This window comes from Gymnoscopelus braueri, assembly GCF_963280865.1.
Source record: "Gymnoscopelus braueri genome assembly, chromosome: 14".
Lineage (NCBI taxonomy): Eukaryota > Metazoa > Chordata > Actinopteri > Myctophiformes > Myctophidae > Gymnoscopelus > Gymnoscopelus braueri.
In genome coordinates, this window is record NC_137619.1 from 34,759,141 (window position 1) to 34,781,286 (window position 22,146).

The following is a 22,146-nucleotide window of genomic DNA, read 5'->3' on the forward strand; positions in this document are numbered from 1 at the left end:
TTGGGATCTTTCAGCATGCATTGTTGTGAATTATTTGTCGCAGCACATGACCTCGTCGAAGACTAAATTATTATAACCAGCATATTGTCAAACAGTGGCTTGGTTTGGCTGATTCTGCTGTAGAATGGACTCCAGGGTTAGGCCATGTGACTCTTAAGGTTAAGCTATAGTTATAGGTGTGGAATGAATAGAAGGATAAACTTGTGCACTCAAAAAACAAAACAAAACAAGAACTCAATGACCATTGCGGTTAGTTAGTCACAATGGTGGGCCCTTTGTCATTTTGTGGTGTTTTCATTTGACACCTGGTCAAATTTCCTAGACTTTTACTCCTGAATGAGGGGTTGAAACATGAGAGCTGCAAACTGTGGGCTGTGACCATCAGCCGTTTTGTGCTGCTGCTTATTAAGACTTTGGGCTTCATTCAGCACTAAGGTGCAATTTCCACCCCAGAGAAAGAGTCCCAATCCCCTCTTAACGTGGCGTGAAGGAAATTCAATGTGGCAGAGTGTCCCTTGCCTCACCTTCCTCTTCAAAGAGATTCATCAGACTGTGAGTCTGGTTTCCATACATTGTAACTATTTGATTCATCACTTGACTGCTCCTAAAATCGCAGAGGAAGTTGCTCTGTAATTTTATTTGGAAGCAGACTAAGCCTAGTTTATGCTTTGTTGCAAGGCGGTGTCGCTCATTGAAAATAACTGATTTTTAGGGAATTATTACTTGGAAATCTGTTATTTTAGAGGAGCGACACTATCGTGCGACAAAGCGTAAATGAGGCTTTAGCCTCAACAGTGTACTTTGTGGACAAAAGAGAGTCATCAAAGAGAGGCACCACAGATATGTGCTTGGAAATGGCCAGTTGTACCAATGTCAAATATTTTCTTTTCACTTGTCATTCTCTCAAGGCAAAGAAAGATGAGATTAATTCTGAATTCTGTAGGATAATGACTGAGGGGATAGTGTCAATGACAAGAATACCAGCTAATGTAAGCTAAGTTACTCTGAAAACTGAAAGGAGAGATCAACAAAGAGATAGGCATGGCATGCACTTTTGTTTTAAGAGTCATCACTGGCCTCCATGTTCAGTGAAGTACAGTCAAACCTCAGCAGCATGCCAGCATACAGTACAGCATCTTCGTCGTGTCTTTTGAAACCATCTGTCTTACCGTCCAGCTTCGTTACAGAAAACGGTGTCAGTGGCCGTGCAGCTCCATCCCTTCCATTGCCATCTGCTCGAGATGTCAGAGAAGTTGGCAATGATTGACGGGTGGTAAACACTCTGTCGATCAAAGCAAAAGCTGTAATTACACAAAGCCATGCTGCGTTCCTTTCTTCCCTCTGCCAACCCCCCCCCCCCCCTGCAAGGCTAATGTGTGGTCCTCTGTTGTGTGCTCATCATTGGCCGATACAACTTAACGTTTTTGTATATTTTTTTGAATTTTTTTTGTCCCTTGAGTGGACTGGCAATTAGGGACACCCTTTTTTTGGTGTGTCTGGGAAACACTTAATCTTAGCTATTTTGTTAGTCATTTGATTTATTGTCAAACACAGTAATTGCCTGATGGGAAGCTGTGGTTGCTCAGAGCCAAGTCTCTAAGCTACTCCTGCATGTGTAGCCTGAGTACATCTTATTGATCACAGAGTGATGGTTGTACGGTACGAACACGTAGGGTACGCATCACACATTTGCAGAGTGAACGCCTGTCTAAGTGGTAAAACATCAAACATTAAGTGTGCAGCAAACAAAGCCATTGCTCAAATTAAGCACATTGTGAATTGATATTTACACAGTTGGGGTAAATTTATTTCATTTAGGACAAATTTGATTATTCAGTCAATTAAAATGTTTAACTGAAGCTGTGACTTGATGGGAAAAAAAGTGACTTAATGAAATTCGAGTGACTTGTTACCTTAAAACCTAAGAAAAATTGGTAAATGTCCACAAGGCTAATCCTTTGCTCTGTACTAAACTGTATTCTCTTGCCTTAAACGCTGTGCGAATTACATCTCTCCTCGGAATGTCAAGTTTTGTCATTTCAGCTTTGAATCGAAGTAATCAATGCCTACCAGTAATTTTTATATTAAATTCATATCCTTACTAGTAGTCAGGTTGTTACTCTTGTCTCATATTCAGTTTGTTGGCTGTTAAACAGAGAAGCAGTCAATTGACAGGTCCATTGATGCAGCTGTGAGTCTGTGTTGGTCTTTCTCTGGAGGCCAGCCGCCAGGACACAAAGCAGCACTGAAGCTCCTCTTACTTCCCACTATACACAACTGGTCCTTTCTGTCTCAGAGCCGAGGCGGACGCTTCAGACGATCTGGGGACAAACCTGCTTTTTGTGGTCTTTTACAATGTGACATAATCATTTCCGCTAGGAAGAGTGGAGCCATGACAGGGGTCGGATGAGGAGCTGACTAGTTTTAAAGGAGGCTTTTCTCGCACATCCTCGTACAATGCGGAGGCTCTATTTTGATGGCCAACATTGAGCTCGCTTTGTGTGTGTGTGTGTGTGGGGGGGGGGGGGTTGTTCTGAAGTTGTTCTATCAATAACGGAAACAAAATCAGTATTTTGATATTTAAAGCTGCACCATGTAACTTTCCCTTTCTACCCCGGATTTGAACGTGGTTTCCTGCGCAAGTGCTGACATTTTGACCATCGAGCTAATAGAGCCTCCCTGCTTGCCCAGGGGCTAAATTGAATCTTGACCATCAGGTAAAAATTTGTGTCAGATCCTGTGTCTAGGTGAGACAAGGGGTGGCAGTGGCTCAGGAGGTTGCTTGGGAACGGGAAGGTTCCCAATTCGATCCCGGGCTCCCCCTAGAGTTGGTGTCGAAGTGTCCTTGAGCAAGACGCTGAACCCCTAATTGCCCCGATGAGCAGGTTGGTGCCTTGCATGGTTTCTTCCGCCATCGGTGTATGAATGTGCGTGAATGGGTGAATGTAATGCACAATCATTGTAAAAGCGCCTTGGATAAAGGCGCTGTATAAATGCACCATTTATCATTTACATGACCTTTGACACGATCTAAATACAACCACCCCAATTGTATAAGTTATATTGTATTAACATACTCTACCATACAGATTGGACACATTTTCATTGTATTCATTAAAGAAAAGTTACACATTGCCGCTTTAAGTATTGCTGGTCATATCAAACAGTCACCCTGAGCCTTGGTGCCTCAATCAGTCCACATTGTTACTGTTGCCAGTGTGTCTGCAGGTTTCTAATCAAGTCCATTCTAAATTGCTGGTCCACTTGGTCAGTACTTAGAGTAGCCCTGTTGAGCGTGTTGAGAGGTGCTATCCTTGAGTTTTCTATCTCAAGCTTATCTCTGTGCCTTTTCATCTGTCTCTCTTCAGATGATGAATCTGTACATGCTAATGTCGCCATCAGCTCTTTTTTTTATCAAGGAATGCAGACCTTTTTGAACAAGGTCGAAGCGTTCTCGACCAGCTGCTATGAAAGAAATGGCAAAAGGTTTTGTGTTTTTTAAAAACGGGTTTATTCAGTTTCATATTGCCAGTGTATTCTTTCATAGAACAGTCTTTGCATTTTCTCTAACAGATTTGTTAAGAAAGGTGAACAAAATGTTGAGTTTAGTGCTAAATTACATTTTGTACCATTACCAAATCATGTGTTTCAATCCTCGTCTGTATCGTCCATAGTAGTGGATTGCTCTTGTGTTTTTTCAGCAAACCATGAGGATGTGTGCTTCTCAAGGGGGACTGTGGATAAAATACAGAGAGAGAAGTACATTTACAATATCATATTTTCAAAGAAAGGGAACCACAACAGCTTTATGGGATTGAAATGTTGTTTATACACACACTTTTTCATATATATATATATATATATATATATATATATATATATATATATATATATATATATATATATATATATATATATATATATATATATATATATAAATTGTATATACACACCATCTTTCAGTGGCTGTAGAGGGTTGGGTGGGTGGGAATATGTGTCTCTATGTGTAATTAGGTGGCCAATTAAAACATACAAGGTAGGGCTCCTTTTTTCCAAACCCCCCCCATCCTCCTCCTTTCCCTACACACACACACACACACACACACACACACACACACACACACACACACACACACACACACACATCTATGATTCCTCAGTCACAGTTTCCTTTCACACCCAAAGCAGAGAGAGAGAGAGAGAGAGAGAGATGTGTTCTCACAGACCGAGCCATTACTGCGTCCTCCCTTCACACAGCTTTGTCTAACCTCCTTTTCTCCGTACCTCACAAACAAGACAAGGGATGGGTTAAAACACACACACACACACACACACACACACACACACACACACACACACACACACACACACACACACACACACACACACACACACACACAAAACAAAAACGCCATACCCAGGATTCCCTGCTGGGCCAGTTTTTCCTCTATAGAAATCAGACGGTTGTATTTAGTCAGCCTCTCAGCACCGCTCAGACCTCCCAGTTTGACATAGCTCACACCCAGCCCAACGGCCTTGGGAAAGAAGAAGAAAGCAGTTTAACCAGTACAGAGTGATAACAATAACAACCACACGGCAACAAAAAGAAAAGAGACATAGAGATCATTTTGTTGTGGTGAAAGTGCAAAGGGATATAAACTTGACAGAGAGTATTGTTTTTGCGTCTAGGAACGGCCAAGCAAAGCACGCTGAGATGAGCTCATGGATTAAAGTTCTCAGTCCCCACGACTGATTTCTGTCATTTGGATTCTATAGAAGCCAGCATGTCTTCTATGGACGCATGTTGTGCAGCGAAAACAGCTTATCTACAAGCTCTCAATGCGTGTTATCAGTTATTATTTTAATATTAGCCCATTTAGACATGAGGCCGATTCTAAAAACACCTTCTAAATCCACACATAAGTTTTCTGAAAGAATTACAAAAAATGTTATGTTGCTATATACTGTACATAGCAACAACTACCCCAAAAGGCTAATAGTCTTGGATATTTCATTTAAAAGCAACGGTTAAAGCCACACAAAGACAGAACGGATGACTGTGACTCACCAGATCTGATAGAGATGCATCACAGCAGGGCTCGCTGAACGTCATGCCCATTATCACTGCACCTGCCGTTCCGACGTGTGGACACAAACACAATTGTTTGTCAATTATTCATACATTTAAAAGTAGATTTTAAAAAAAAACTGAAAAAAAGCTCCTGTGATCTAAAATGCCCTCACAATAAAATCACTCCATTGGTAAATTTAAGATGTTTGAGTGGCATCAAATAATATATTTGTCAGGTTGGTGCTGCCACACCACATTTTGCAATGAATGCTGCTAAATTAAGTAGTTTCACTTGGACGTCGGCCAAAAATATTGCTCCCACGCTACAGGAGTCACTGTTTTAAGGTATCAACAATTTCACTGAAATCTGAACTAATTCAATATTGTACTAAGTAAAACCCGAGACTGCTTATAAGCAATAATTTGTTTTTAATGTTAAAACAAAGAAGACCAATTATGAATCAGTTATGTTCAGCATGCAGTCATATAAAACAAACAAAAAAATCACCTAAAGTCAAATCTGGTACCTTTTTTCTTTTTGAGTGTTTAATACTTTATTAGCCAGATTGAAAACGGTATGGCAGTAAAGTAAAACAAAAAAAGGCATGCTAAAATGATAACACAAAAAGCCCCAGGGGGCCATTGTACTCAATTAATTATAAAGGCATACAATACATAGTACAATACTGTACATTGCAAATCAGCAACAACACTAAAAGCAATGAATAATGAATGATAGAATATTTTCAGAAAAAAAGTGGGGTGGGGGAGGGGGCAAAGGATGCCACTCCCACAGGGCTCCTTCCGTGGAGCTCGCTGAGGGAGTTGCGTTGTTTGACTCTCTCGGGGCAAGCTAGTAGGGATTCATTCCAATTCTATTTTGAGGTCAGTCCATATTTTTTAGGTTTTTAAATGTGAATGGGGAATCGAGAGTTAATGGCTGTTCCCCATTTTCCCCATGTTTGTGCCGAATCTAGGGGGGAACAAGGTCAGAGGCCTCTTATCATGCCCTTCGCATGCATGCAGGTTCCGTTACCTTGGTGCTCTGTTGTGATGCGAATCAGATCGCTGATTGACATTTCATTGGTCTGCTTCAGGATAAAACCTTTGACCCCTGGGAGGGGTGTGGCGGGTGGCTGCATGCCATGACTGAGGGGTTCATAGCTGACGTCAGACAGCAGGGAGCATGAGGCTCCGATTACGCTGTGCAGCTTCTCCCACTGCTTAACATCCTTTAGAGAGAGGATACATACAGTACACATGGTTAAAGTATACCCCTGAATACTGTGGGTGATTCCAGTTCATGATATATACCCATTAGTATATTTGAATTGTGTTTTTATAACATGGTTCCTCAGAGGCGAGCCGTCTTGAAGAGTCCAGTCCGTCTGTGTGTCCGGAGCTAATCTTGCAAACCGCTGGACCGACCAGCGCCAGTGTCACAATCTTTGCATCTGCCCCTGCTCTGTCCCCCTCGCTGTCCAGTTTTTCTCCTATAATGTGACTCTGCCCTTGAGGCGTATTATTTAAAGGATCTACACCATGAATTAAAAAAAAAAATTTGATATTTAATATCATATGGTGTATGTCCCTCAAACCTTTACTCAGATATACTCATCCCAAGTCAATTGTCCCTGGCTTATACAGCACTTTCAGCTGCAATACCAAAACGTCCTCTTGGGCAGGGGGGGGCTACTGAGCAATTCTGTCTGGCCAGCATCAATGCAATGGCAATGCAAGTGATGTCACTTGCATTGCCATTCTGAAATGGCCTGTTCAGACACGCCCATTCTGAAAATCTCTGAAATGAGAATGAATTACTGAATGTTAAAAAAATACCCCCCCCCCCCAAAAAAAATGAAATTCATGGTGTGGCCCCTTTAATGGTAACTAGATTCTACCAAGCCCTGCCCTGCCTGCCTTGCGATTGGCTGAATGCAAAAACAAGGACATGGAGCGTTGTCACATTCTAATACAGCCCAAAACCCATTTTTTTTATCTGGTCTAGTGGCGTGTCTCGCTGAGCATTGAATTGACGACCCCAACCCACCGTGATAGAATCCTGCTGCCGGTACTCTTTTTTCCGACAACCGCAATCTATAATGTTTTTGCCGATTTAAATATAGTTTTGGACCACGATGGAGGCGTGCCGTCTCAAGCAAACTTGAGCCACGAGAGGAACCACCGAGCGAGCTAAAGCGAGCGAGTTGCTGTGCCGAACGTTGCGAAGTTCACTTGAGCCGACTCAGCGCCGTCCGAGTTATGTACCGATAGGCACAGAATCGTAAATCATGTTTTGGGGCGAGGGTTTGCCCCAACTGCCACAACTTCTTTTGTGTTAAGAGTGTTTTCTGCATTGTGGGTCCTACATTCCATCCCCGGGTGTGAGCTTGACAGACAGATCTCTTGTGCACACTGGCAGTAGACCACAGAAGTACCTCACATATGTTTTATACCTTTTTCCCCCCTTTTTTTTACTTCTCTGAAACTTAGCCCACATTTGGAGTCATATATACCAGTGGTTCTCAACCTTTTCAGGCCATGACCCCCCAAATTAATCATATTTGAACTTTTGAACCATTCACTCACATTCAAATGGAGTGAACACAAATATTGGCATACATATTTGATTTTCTCTTTAGGTTGCTTCTGTAACAAAGAACATACTGTACCTCTTTCCTCAGTGGATCAATCAAGGCCACCACTGATGGATATTTGCTCATCAGAGCTTCATACATGTTCACTAGTTCATCAGCAGACTTGGGACCTCCTGTCACCACATCATACTTTCCTTTAGACTGGGGAGAAGAAAAGCTGTTCAGTTCTTTCCTAGTCTGCCTTTAACAAACGTTATCCACCTTTGCTACTGAATTGCCCTAAAGCGACAGTTCAGGTTTATGTAGTCAAGGCTTGGTTTATACAAGGCCTCTGGCACAAGGGCACATGTGATATGAGCGAGAGAGAGCCTTTCGGCAACTTACGTAGTCCATTAGCTCGTGAGCCGCACAGTTTACTGCCAAATGAAGCTCTGTTCCAAGTGCCAGTCCAAGGTTGCTGCACGCATCAGCGATCAGATCCAGAGGCTGCTCAGGTCGCTCGTATCCAACAACCAGCGCTCCAGACGTCGACACTGTTGCCTGTACTGCCTGTGAGCAAAGACATTGAATATCTCATCAAACGTATGTTATTCACGCAGACTCATCAGGCATGTATTAGTTAAATGTACACTCAAATCCTTTTGAGAAATATATATATTAAAATGTTCTGAATTATGTAATTATAATTTTGTATAAATATACGTACTATATATATATATATATATATATATACAGTATACTTTATACAGTATGGCTTTAAGTCTAAACATTTTTGTTATTAAGTGTCCATGTGGGTCCACTTTAACTTTCTAATGTATACTTGGGGCCAGACGCCCACACCAAACTAGGCACAAACACTGTTCAGGGTCTTCCATGAGAATAGTCACACGTGATTAGATTTTAGTTATCTAAAGTTATTTGACAGACACAAAGGTTTAATGAAGCATTCCATGTGCAATTATGGTCAACCCATGGTTGTTTCATAGGGTTAACATAAAGAGTTGAATCTTTACATTAAAGACGGTGAATGAGTATTCATTATCTGAATGAGACAGTCATCAATATAAGGTTCTTTAGCTAGACATGATTGTATTATAGGCCACTTATCTTCACCATTAAAGTGCTAAATGTCAGCTTACAGTTAAACTGAAATAAGAACTATCGATATTGCATAAGAGGAAAAGTTGAATGGGTGTATTCAATTGTGCCGTTTTCAATGTTTTACAAATCTTTGCATACTTACAGTATAATGCCACACATGCTCTGACTTAATTTACAGTACACATTAGCTCTGGCCATGTATAAAAACTTAATGAGCTTAGTGTATGTTCATAAAGCTCTGCATTCTATTTCTTGTGTTATGTATGGACGTTTTAAAATTACATTTCCCCACAGTAAAGAAATCTATATTTCTCTCACCCCAGCTTTTGATGTAGCGTTCATTATTCTCATCATCTCCCTTTGTATATCAAGGGCCATTCTGGTGATCTGTCAGAGAATTTCACTTTAGTTCAGCATGTTTTCCACGATATAGTAAATATTGACCTTGAAAAAATGAAGTGGCCTTACCAACCAACATACCATATAGAAAGAACAAAGAAAATACATTTGTTGACCTAACCCCCAGACGTACTTGAGAAAATATTTACAAACAACAATAAGACCAAACTTACACCAATCATCTACAGTAAAAGTGGGTCCAAGACAGAAAACAAGTGCAACTCCATGCAGACAGTCAGACAATGGCAGAATAGGTGTGTTTCTGAGTGCTGAGTAGTACTTGTTTGACTCGCTGTCCTGCCTTGGGCATCAGGATGACCTCTTCAAGTAAATTCAACTTTCCTGGAGACATCTTCCCACAGCTCAGCAAAGTTACCAAGGGCAACGGAATGTGGAACTCTTTTGGAGTCTGGATGAATTTGTGAAAGACACAATAATCATTACACTGCCCTCTGTCATGTCTGTGTAAGTGTGTGTGTGTGTGTGTGTGTGTGTGTGTGTGTGTGTGTGTGTGTGTGTGTGTGTGTGTGTGTGTGTGTGTGTGTGTGTGTTAGGCATTTAGGGGTCAGGGTTAGTACAAATGGCAATTTTAATGAAAAATTGAAAACGTGTGTGTACGTGTGTGTGTGCGGTGTTAATTGTAGGGATACTTGTGTTAACCTCTTGTTTTCTCAGGTTTGCAATATATTTGTACAGGGGAATATCTTGGATTTGTGCTCCAGTTTTTGCCACAGCCAGGGACACTGAACCGATGGCCATGCTTCCAGGCAGGACCGGTTCTGGTGGAACCTGTGGGGTGATTGGCTTCTCTGCTATGCTGTTTCTCTTTTTTCCTGGCAGAACAAACAAGCATCATTTAATGTTTTCAGTGTTAATGCATTATTCTGATAGTTATGTGTGGCATGTGGAGGTGCCTTATGAGGTGATGGTATCCTGATGGGGACTTCATAACAAGGCAAAAAAATAGTTAATTAATATTTAGTTTTTTCCTCTGTTTTTCAGGGATGGATGAGGCGGGTTACTATAGAGAATATTGCAACCCAGATACATAGAGCTGATCGCTCATGCAAGTAACAGCTCTTTATGTATACACATTAAACACACCCATGGGTTTTTGGCTATGATATTTCACTGAGAGCATACTCATGTTCTGAAACCCCCGAAATTATGTAGTAGCATGACATGAATTATGAATTATGAATGAATTTGAAGTCTGATGTGATGGGAGGTATGCTCCATTGTCCATGTTAGGCAGAATTTTAAATATGCCAATAAAGCATGTGCTGGCCAGACCTTCCTTGTGCAACTGTATAGTATAACAATGCCTGCTAAACACAACAGCAGGTACAATTTATTAGAGCAGCTGAATGTCCTTTTTAAAGTAGCTACCATTAGGAATATACCTGCTGATACAGATGCCAAGTAACAAGTGCCAAATCTTGGCTCATACTGTGAATTGATTTTAATTATCCATTATTTTCACCGAAACATAAAGAGCTAGACCCTTGTTTCAAAGCCATTACAACTGACATACTGTAAATCCATTAGAGATTCTCCATTAGCGAGAGAGAGAGCTTCATTTTCATTTCCGGGGTGATACAAAAGGCTACATACCCGTATACTAGAGAGTGTGTGTGTGTGTGTGTGTGTGTGTGTGTGTGTGTGTGTGTGTGTGTATAGATAGACACACATATACTGTATATTACATCCTTTTGTCACGCCAATATATATTTTTTTCATATTGTAAACATACGGTTATTATTTATTATTATTATTATTGGCGATGCCAGTGCCCAGGTTTCAGCCTGGTGTCTGCCCAAACCTCACTAGCAGCATTAGAGCATTATCTCTAGTCAGCGTCCTACCTTTGTCACCTCCCTTCTTCTCCTTAGTGGGTGCTGTAGGTGGAGGAGGTGGAGACTGTACCTCAGGCTCAGATGGTGGATGACTCTCTCTTTCTCTCTTGTGGAGGTCCTGCTCCTCCAGGTAGCGCGCCAAGAGGAAATCACTGCCCAAAACCGCATGCAGACAGACAGTTGGCATTAAGAGTAGACAATAGACATAGAGCATTAGAGACAATAGACAATAGAACTCTGAGAGCTATTCTGCACTAGCTAATCAGTGCACCAAGGTTCTCTGCTGCCCCTCCAGGGGCTGTCAGTTAACCACATGAACCCTAGCGTCCCTGTTCGACAAACATAGGCGAGCATTTAGCAAAAATAGCAGATATACAAGCTTATACCGTAGATCTGCTTTTTTCAGCAAAGATATTTGGTGTTGAGGGAAAAAAGGAGGGCGGCCAAGTACAGAACCCAGGGGGACCCCGGTCAACAAACTATATTATAGACTTCAAGTGGGGGGCTACACAAAAACAATTAAAAGGGAAACGGGCACCATAGGCTATGCAATACAGTGAAAATACAATATATACTCACTATTCTACAGTACATCCAAATATTTGACTCGTCGTTTTCACTGTATTTTTTTAGAGACCATGGGGGGAGAAAATGATGCAATAGACATATTTATGGAACATTTTCCCCTGTCAAGCCATAGTGACACGCAGCAGTTCATCTGGCACTACAGTTGGTTAATGTGAGATGATGCAAAAGCAGCCAATAAGAGGAGCCTGGTGTGCCGTGATATGATAGGATGTGACAATCGGCAAACAACCTCTACATGACCCCACTCCAGAAGGTCAACGCGCAGCAAGCCACGTTTAATCCCGTTTGAGTTTAATGCACAGAAATGGAGCCCTTTATTTATTCATTTGCTCGTTCCCTTATTTGTCTTTATAACTCATTTTTTTGTTATTCATTTATAGATTAGGTTTGTATACTGACGTGCACAACCACACCACCACTGTATTCAAACCCACACCCACGCACACACATGCATTAGGTGAACGTGCACGAGCAACATATAACAACCGTCTAGTAAAACAAACAAATCCCCACTGAACAAATTGAAGGAGAAAGTAAGGACGAAAGAGTACGAGTTATGAAATCTCAGCAATGAGTACATAAGATCAGTGGCGGTCAATTTCCGGTCAACTTGCCTGCAGTCACAAAGAGTTCAAATATTGTTCATATTTATTAGTTGCTCCATGAGCCACATGACAATGAATTGACAGAGAGTAAATGTGATTGTCTCATCAATGAGTAAAGAAACTGCAAAAAACAATTTGAATCTCTGAAACATTGGATGGCAGATGGATGATCATACAAGGCAGTATTGGAAAAAAGCTTGTCAAAGATTAGAAGAAGACTATTAACATACATTACCTCAGTATCTGATCCACGCCAGTCTGGTCACAAGGATTACAGTCTTTCACCAATGTGCTTAGATCTTCATTGACCCAACAGAGGGCAGTCAATACATTGCTGACACTGTCAGCACCTGGATCCACTGAATTCTCTTCAAAGTCGTTGGTGGAGATGGATGCAGTGCACATCCTCTGAACACCAAAACACACACACACACACACACACACACACACACACACACACACACACACACACACACACACACACACACACACACACACACACACACACACACACACACACACACACATATTTTTTTTAAAGGAAATGATTAGTTCCAAGAGTAAGGACAGGCCATTTGACTCGGACTCTTTCAGTATCATTTGTATTATTACCGGGTGATAGTTTTAAGATTCAAAACTTGGCATTAAATGAGGCACACTGAAACACCTGCTTGTTTAGCCAGCATATGCTAAATATATCTGTGTCTGTGTGTGTGTGTGTGTGTGTGTGTGTGTGTGTGTGTGTGTGTGGAGCCATTAGTTAAACCACAACAACAGATGTCAAAATCCTCATGGCGGGACCCTGATTGAACAACTGCTCAATGTGTGAACCAATCCAATTACTGCAGTAAAGGCAGGACAGTGAGATGAAGCGCCCCCCCCCCAACACACACACACACATATATATACGCAATGCCGTAAAATCCTCAATGTTAATATATCCATTTGTAACTCCCAAGAGTTTGCAAATGTAACTTCTTTTTTTTTTTCATTTGTGGAGCACAAATGTAAAAACATTTACATTCAGTTAAAATAATTAGGATTTAATTGTGTAGCTTCTCTGCCCGGCCGGTCAACATACAGTTACAGTACATGTAATCCTCAAGCCCGGAATATTGGGAGCTGTGACGGTGATGTCAGCATCTGACCTAGAGCTGGGAGTGAGACCAGAGGGAGTGGAGTATCTGAGTTAATGTCTGCACGCCACCATGCTCCCTCTACCTCGATTACTCATCCTCCTCTCTCTCTCTCTCCTCTCCCTCTCTCTCTCTCTCTCTCTCTCTCTGTTTCTCTTCTCTACCCCACCTCCTTTATCTCCTCCATCTTCATCATCTTTACATCTGCCTCCCCATCGCTCTCTCGCCATTCATCCTTCTTCTCTCTCTCCCCCCCTTCTCTCTCTCTCTCTCCTCCTTTAGGTCGAACCACTATCATCGCTGTTTCCTGTCACAACAGATTACTGTCAGTGCTAAGACTGGAAATGGGCCGAGTGATAATCCAAAAGCATCGCTCTAAAGTCACTCCACCATGCTTATGCCTGTATTTTCCTTTCTCCCAACTGTAACCTGTGTCAACTAAACATTTGATTGGTTTGGTCAGTACTTTTTTGTTTGTTTTTTTACTTACTGTATACCAAAAAGAAAAGAAAAATAAATAATAATATATATATATATATATTGCACTTCCTTTCTGTGTTAGCAGCATCTGTCTCCCAGGTGGGATTGTGGATTTCTTCGATTGATAACTAGCATGAGTACATTAACTACACTGATCAGAGTTAAATGGTGTACTTGGTTTGCAGGGTAATATTTCCGGGGTGAAAGGGTCGAGGTGTGCTTAGAAGGCCTTAGGTGTCTGCTCTCGTGACCTCTCTGTGACCTTGGCTCATGGTGTCACATCTCATTTTCCCGTCCTGTGTGATACTGTGAAAATTGAAATGGCAAGGGTCAAAGGTCACCGTCTGTCCTCTGATTGCTACCCTTCGATAGCTCGCTTGTTGCCCCCGGCCGTCTCTTCACATTAGTGTTTACTGTACAGCTGCAGACTAGGCCCGCTACTGTCGCTTCAAAAGCATCAGCTTTCAACCTATTTTGGGCATGTCGTTATAGGCGGAAAATTATCAAACTGTTTCAGACATTTTCAAAAATCGTGATCCGATCTACAAGCTCACAATGCGTTGCCATACTAAGCGTTGTGATCTTACATAGATAGATAGATAGATAGATTTTTATTATAGTGTCCTGCACCACATGATGCCCAGCCCGCACAGGCTTATAAGACACTCACACAATGTGCATACACCAAGATACACCACAAACAGAATACATAAACATTTTGATTGTCCAAGCTGTGGGTTGCGGGTACATCGTCCTCCACCTCAACTGCCATGCTTTCTCTATGAATTTTCCTAAAACAAAAACGGCCTTATTGAATAGCCAACTTAACATATAACATTCAGACATCCAAAACAAATCTGGATTCTTATCCTGCATTTTTTCAAATAAAGAGTTTCGTACATCATTGTACAGTGGACAGTGAAAAACAAAATGAACCTCATCCTCCACAACTCCCAGGTCACAAAGAACACACATTCGCTGCTCCTCAGGAATGCCAGTATATCTACCCACCTCAACTGCCAGAGGTAATGCACCAGATCTTAACTGGGCACAGAGAGACCTCAAATCGGCTGTTTTTGTGCGACACTGTGGAGGCTGGGTGATTATGAGTGATTTTAGATATTGGATTATAATAACCAAGTGAGGCTTGTATATATTATTTCATTTAGTCATTAAATGTTTAATTGTCTCTTTTAATATAATCATATACTATGCTTTTAATCATTATCTAGCTTAGTTGATTCCTTGTCATTGTGTGATTATCAAACTTACAATAACCAAGTATCATTTAATCAAACCTAATGTTATAACTTGCTCTCTGAACCCTGAGTAGAAGTCATGCATATAGAGCATGTATATGCGTTACTGTATTTAATGTCATTATGAGTTAAGGTCTCAGCTTCCAGCAGACTACACGTCGCAGACTGCTCTAAATTGGTAATGATCCAGAATGAGCATGTACTCCCTTATGAGGGTAGGTAATTAAGCAACATCACCCATGGTAGTCAAGGTCAGCAGAAACTGGTAACAAAAGCTGTGCTGACAGCTCAATGTCTCCCTGTAGGGAGCCAGAGGGTACCAGGATGTGGCTAGCGAATGCTGGATAGAAACTTGTAGCCATGGAGAACATCCAAATGTAACTTATCCATTCTTCAGCTCCCCATGTCAGGAGGATGTGGAATCGAATGGGTCTGCAGATTTCAGTGTTAGTCTGGTTCCTTATGCTTAGATTTACAATGTTGTCGGATTTTTTTGAAGATTTGCAAAACTATACATTTTTGGAAAGGTTATTGTCTAAGGAATCAGAAAATCAATGTTTGCATTTGCCCAGATGTGTATATGGTGGCCATATTGGCAATTACAAAATGGCCACCCTAAAATGTACGTTTTTTTATATCTCAGCCTCTAAATAAGCTGGAACATTGATTTTAACTCCTAAACCTACATTTTCAGTGTCGAGGAATCCAATGGTAATTATAAAGCTACAAAACAATTTTAACCCTTAGATGCATGACTGAGTCCAAAATGACCAGATGTGGTTGTTTTCTTGCAATATCTTTGTAATTAAAACACATTTATCAATTCATATTGAAGATTTGCAAAACTATACATTTTTGGAAAGGTTATTGTCTAAGGAATCATAAAATCAATGTTTGCATTTGCCCAGATGTCTGTGGCCATATTGGAATTGACAAAATGGCCGCCGTAAAATGTATGTCTTGTAATATATTGGCTTCTAAATAAGATGGCTAAACCTACATTTTCAGGGTCAAGGAATCCAATGGTGCAAGTTATCATTTCATTTTTTGTATCATCCCATTGACATAATCCATCATATGGGTAAAAACAGCACAGCCCAGGCAGTCAGTCAGATACTAACTCAGTGTTCTTTTTATTTCTTTTAACTGTGAACTTTGGATGTTTGTGTAACCATCTTAAACATCATGACATGTGTAATCTTAGACAGTCTCTATGCATCATCATAATCATCATCATCATCACTTTCGTGCGTCACAGCTTGGGAATCGTCATCGTTCTGACGCTGGCTGCTGCAATGACACATTTCAGTACAGGCTAAGTCCTTAGCTTTGCAGGAACATCTGCCAGAAGAACAGTCAGATTTACACTTGCATTGAACCATCTCAAGGATGGCCTTTTGGGCTGGGAGGACCTCTGTGGTCGTTGGTTTCAGCATGCCATCCAAGTGTTTGAAGTACCCATTTTGCAGGGGATGCAGCTGTGGATCCTGCATATTAATGGCTGCTTGTGCCCATGCCCTTGTTTGGACATGGATTCTCAAGATGTGCTGCTTCAGAGCTCCAGGTGTTGGAGGGAGCTTGTCACTTTCTGCCCTGTGTTTGCAGAACAGATGCCATCGCAGTTCAGGGATTGTCTTGATGTTGATACCCTTGGGTGAGTAAGCTGTAAGGACTCCAGTGTTGACAGCATTCCTTCCATCACTTCTGCTTCATCCAAAAGCATCTGTAGAGCATTGATAACATCTTCATCCGTTTTGAGGTAGACCTGCAGCCAGGTTGCCTTGCCTACCATCAAACACATCCCGATGAGCAGGTTCCTCTCCCATGACAAGACGAAGGCTGATCTGACTGACTATCTTGATACCAAAACACTAGAGTACAACAGGGGATCCTCCAAGCTGATCATCACGTCTGCTTCTAGATACACTAGGAGCAACAAAGACCTGGTCTTTGAAGAAAATAACCACGAAGAAGCAGACACACTGCTGATCCACCAGGCTGTGCTGGCTTCACAGCGAAACCCACCTGATGCACAGTTGGTATTTTTCTCCCCAGATACGGACGTTTTAGTGCTAGTCACAGCAAACTACGACCTCCTGCTGATGAACACGTCCATTTCTATGGCCTCTGGTGTTGTGCAGATTGAAGATTGTGGCGAGCTCTAGGTAAAGAAAGAGCAAAGGCTTTGCCAGCCTTCCATGCATTCACTGGGGCCGACAACACAGGGAGGTTCTCCCGTATAAGCAAGGCAACCTGGCTGCAGGTCTACCTCAAAACGGATGGAGATATTATCAAAGCTCTGCAGATGCTTTTGGATGAAGCAGAAGTGACAGAAGGAATGCTGTCAACACTGGAGTCCTTTGTATGTGCAGCTTACTCACCCAAGGGTATCAACATCAAGACAATCCCTGAAATGCGATGGCATCTGTTCTGCAAGCACAGGGCAGAAAGTGACAAGCTCCCTCCAACACCTGGAGCTCTGAAACAGCACATTTTGAGAGTCCATGTCCAAACAAGGGCATGGGCACAAGCAGCCATTGCTCTGCAGGATCCACAGCTGGATCCCCTGCAAAATGGGTACTTCAAACACTCGGGTGGCATGCTGAAACCAACGACCACAGAGGTCCTCCCAGCTCCAAAGGCCATCCTTGAGATGGTTCAATGCAAGTGCAAATCAGACTGTTCTTCTGGCAGATGTTCCTGCAAAGCTAAGGACTTAGCCTGTACTGAAATGTGTCAGTGCAGCAGCCAGTGCCAGAATGATGATGATTCCCAAGCTGTGATGCACGAAAGTGATGATGATGATGATGATGATGATGATGATGATGATGACGATGATGATGGATAGAGACTGTCTAAGATTACACATGTCATGATGTTTAAGATGGTTACACAAACATCCAAAGTTCACAGTTAAAAGAAATAAAAAGAACACTGAGTTAGTATCTGACTGACTGCCTGGGCTGTGCTGTTTTTACCCATATGATGGATTATGTCAATGGGATGATACAAAAAATGAAATTATAACTTGCACCATTGGATTCCTTGACCCTGAAAATGTAGGTTTAGCCATTAAAAACAATGTTCCATCTTATTTAGAAGCCAAGATATTACAAAACATACATTTTACGGCGGCCATTTTGTCAATTCCAATATGGCCACAGACATCTGGGCAAATGCAAACATTGATTTTATGATTCCTTAGACAATAACCTTTCCAAAAATTTATAGTTTTGCAAATCTTCAATATGAATTGATAAATGTTTTTTTAATTACAAAGATATTGCAAGAAAACAACCACATCTGGTCATTTTGGACTCAGTCATGCATCTAAGGGTTAATATTGTAAAGTTTTGTAGCTTTATAATTACCACCATTGGATTCCTCGACACTGAAAATGTAGGTTTAGGAGTTAAAATCAATGTTCCAGCTTATTTAGAGGCCGAGATATTAAAAAACGTACATTTTAGGGTGGCCATTTTGTAATTGCCAATATGGCCGCCATATACACATCTGGGCAAATGCAAACATTGATTTTCTGATTCCTTAGACAATAACCTTTCCAAAAATGTATAGTTTTGCAAATCTTCAAAAAAATCCGACAAAATTACATAGTGAACCAGACTATGTGCCAAGAGCTGACTAAACAAACGCCTGTGGACATTCAGAGTGATATCAGAACCTATTTCTTGTGTGTCAGACTCAGGCATGACGTTATTAGGAGGGTCAAAGGGAAAGGGGACTAAAAGAACGCCTATATAAGCATATACTTGTTACTGTTAAAACACTTGAATAGTATGCGTGCTAGCGTGCGTGCTAGCGTGCGTGCGTGTCTATGAGCACATAATCTCCCGCAATGTTGGACCGATCGGCATGAAACTTTGCACGCACACTCCCAGTAGGCCATGGAAGAACCTCTGCCTCAAATGTTTCAAATCAGCCTCATGGTGACCCTATAACCAGCTGCTTCAAGTTGTCCAAAAGCTCACGCAAATCGGTACACATTATCTTTGCGTTCACATGATCAAGGTGTATCTGTCAGATTTTTCTGATTCTGTTCCGATTGACTACGATTGGCTTTCAAAGTTTGCAGTAGAGGCCCGTTTTGCACAAAACGCCACAAATCATGAACCCAGGCCAAATGTCTGCTTGGCAAACACTTTGCACACACACTCCCAGTAGGCCAAGAATGAATGCCCACCCCATTTTTTTCTAATCCACCTCATGGTGGTGCTATACCAGCCTGCTTCACGCTTTGGCATATAACTATGTACTGTAGGTGTACAAACCCACCAGTGGATGATCTGCAACAGGAGCACTATTAGTCCATGACAGTTGTAGGAGATATTGAAAGTATGAAACTCAAACATTCAGTCATCACACGTACATCATGGAAATAAGACCAAGCATAAATTGCCCAACAAAGAGGGGGGGGCAGCTTAAAGGGGTAGTTCACCCAACAAAATTACTTGTTTTCTATCATTTACACACCCCATGAAGCATTGAATTCATGGGGATTTTTTTGTTTTTGTCACATTCCTATGCCAATAATTTGGTTACTGGCGGAAAGATGCTAATGTATCCGGTAGGAGACTCAAAGGAGACTCTTTGAGTCTCCTACCGGAGAGACCGCCAGTCATCAAATTATTGGCTTAGGAATGCGACAAAAACAAAAAACTATCCATGAATTCAACGCTTCATGTGGTGTGTAATTGATAGAAAATAAGTAATTTTGTGGGTGAACTACTCCTTTAAGGCCAAAAAGCAGAACAGTAACAATCTGGTCTTCAGGTTTACCTTCTCTTCATTTCGGATGATACAGAAGACCTCTGCTTCAATGGATGCTTGTCCTTTTGCATTATATACTTCAATGCCCTTTAGTTTGCTGATCCGTGGTGGTGCAGAGAGTTTTGAGAAGTAATTGGCCTAAAGTGAAATTAAACGATTAAAATACAGCAACCTCAATTTTCTTTTAAAGTCTGTGTTGAAATTATCAGGGAGAAATTGGGGTTTAATTTATTCATGTCAGTGATGACAAGTGGAGCATGTTGGCTGGAGAATGGTTTGAATTACCCAGACACTGATTGCTCAAACTAATTTAGCCAACTAATTTATGTACTGCAGAGTAATTTAGAGCCATGCCCTAGTGCAGTGGTTCTCAAAGTGGGGTCCGGGCGGGGACCCCCAGAGGTCCTTGGGGGGGTTCCAGGGGGTCCCCAGCAAAATGTGTTAATACAGCATCACAATCATTTTAAACACTTTATCCATTTATACTTTGACGATTCAAAAATAGCTAAAGTGTTTGGAAAACATCAATTTTGATATTGTTTTTCTTCTCTTCGGGGGCCATGGCTCAAAACCTTTTTCAGATGTGGGTCCGCTGCCAAATACATAATTATACATTTGCGGGTCCTTGACTTGAAAATGTTTGGGAACCTCTGCAGTACAGTACAGCATCACAGCTGTTAACAGAACGCTTATCTTCTGGGCAGCAGACCAAGAATGTAGAACTTGTGATGACATTGTATTAGTATAACCATAATCTAACCAGTACTACTGCCCACCCAAAAAACAATGTAATCCATCCACTAAGACAAAAAATAAAATGTAGGTGCAATACAGGCCTTTCTTTACAATGCACTTATATGCACTCCAAATATTTTGTAAATGTGCAGATTCTAAATGCATATGGCCATTTTGAATACACTATACACCTGCAACTGCTAAATGATTTATAGGATGAACCGGAAGACCTTTGTGAAACCAAGTTTTACCGACCACTAAAATGTTGCCAAATTCTTTCTGTTGTGTTGCTGATCAGTGCCGTGCATGAGCTGATTTCAGCACTTAGTAGCAAATGCAGAAAGTATTCATGTTAACTGTTAAGACTATGTAGCTTGCATGGGTCATTTGGACAACTACACTAAGTGTGTGTGTGTGTGTGTGTGTGTGTGTGTGTGTGTGTGTGTGTGTGTGTGTGTGTGTGTGTGTGTGTGTGTGTGTGTGTGTGTGTGTGTGTGCGCGCGCGCAAATAAAATACGATGCAAATCATCACCTATTGTTCAATTATACCAAACAGCTTAATCATACAGTTTTAAGATGAAATGACTCTTCATACCAGGTAACCGTATATGTCATCCGGCTGATCCAGGAACAGCTCTGTTAAGACACACTCTATCTTCTGTGGGACTCCGTTTCCTTGGTAGAATTCTGCAGCTTTGTTTTTTAGTTGACGGAACTGTTGTTCCTCTTTTGAGAGCCGACTGTTACAGCGTAGAAACCCGTTATAAGACATTGTATTATTATAGCTAATAATAACGATCTGTTGACGGACGTCGGGTCGAGCGACTACAACACACAACAGCAACAAACAAGCATCGTTTTGTGTACAGTGGTTGCCCAGCAACTGAACGTGATAGGACGTTACCGGTGGTGTAATTAAAGTAACTAAGTAGATGTATGTACTCAAGTACTGTACTTATAATACAATTTTGAGGTAGGCTTTTACTTTACTGGAGTGCGTCCAATTTTCAATACTTTTACTTCTACTCCATAGCCTACATCTTGGAGGCAAATGTTGTATTTTTTACTCCACTACAATTATTTGAAAACTTAAGTTAGGCTACTAGTTAGCCTACTTTGTAGATTTGGATTATTATTACAAAATATACATTGACCACTTCAACCCTATATATATGCCTACTTAGGCCTACTTTGGCCAAAACTTTTGTACTTTTATTCAAGTGAATTTTAAATACCGGACTTTTACTTGTAGCAGAGTATTTCTACATTGCTGCAGTATTGATACTTTACTTAAGTGAGTAGGCTACTTCTTCCATCACTGGACGTTAGTAGTGGAGTCTAGGGGCGCGTTCGAAAATTACGCACCGGAGCACACTCGCCTATTAGTTTGTATTGGCCAGTGCGCTCAGTGCTGTATTTTCGAACGCACCGCTAGATCTCATGGCCTGAGGCGTCGCTCTGTCACTGGCTAAATCACTGGCTCCAAACAGTGGGTGGGTCGGGACCCATATGTGGATTGCGGACCAATTTG

The 22,146-nt window shown here is 41.4% G+C and overlaps 1 protein-coding gene across 1 annotated transcript; it reads right to left on the minus strand.

Moving 5' to 3' along the window:
* Positions 1–3,648: 3,648 nt before the first annotated feature.
* On the minus strand, positions 3,649–21,387 carry eno4 (enolase 4; the record flags this gene model as incomplete). The annotated part of the gene is made up of 13 exons (XM_080449674.1): positions 3,649–3,734; positions 4,418–4,535; positions 5,069–5,154; positions 6,108–6,303; positions 7,744–7,869; positions 8,053–8,217; positions 9,088–9,156; positions 9,449–9,577; positions 9,829–10,001; positions 11,034–11,176; positions 12,453–12,625; positions 19,890–20,018; positions 21,211–21,387. 13 exons carry the CDS (start codon positions 21,385–21,387, stop codon positions 3,649–3,651), a joined length of 1,770 nt encoding a protein of 589 aa, XP_080305800.1.
* Positions 21,388–22,146: the final 759 nt, after the last annotated feature.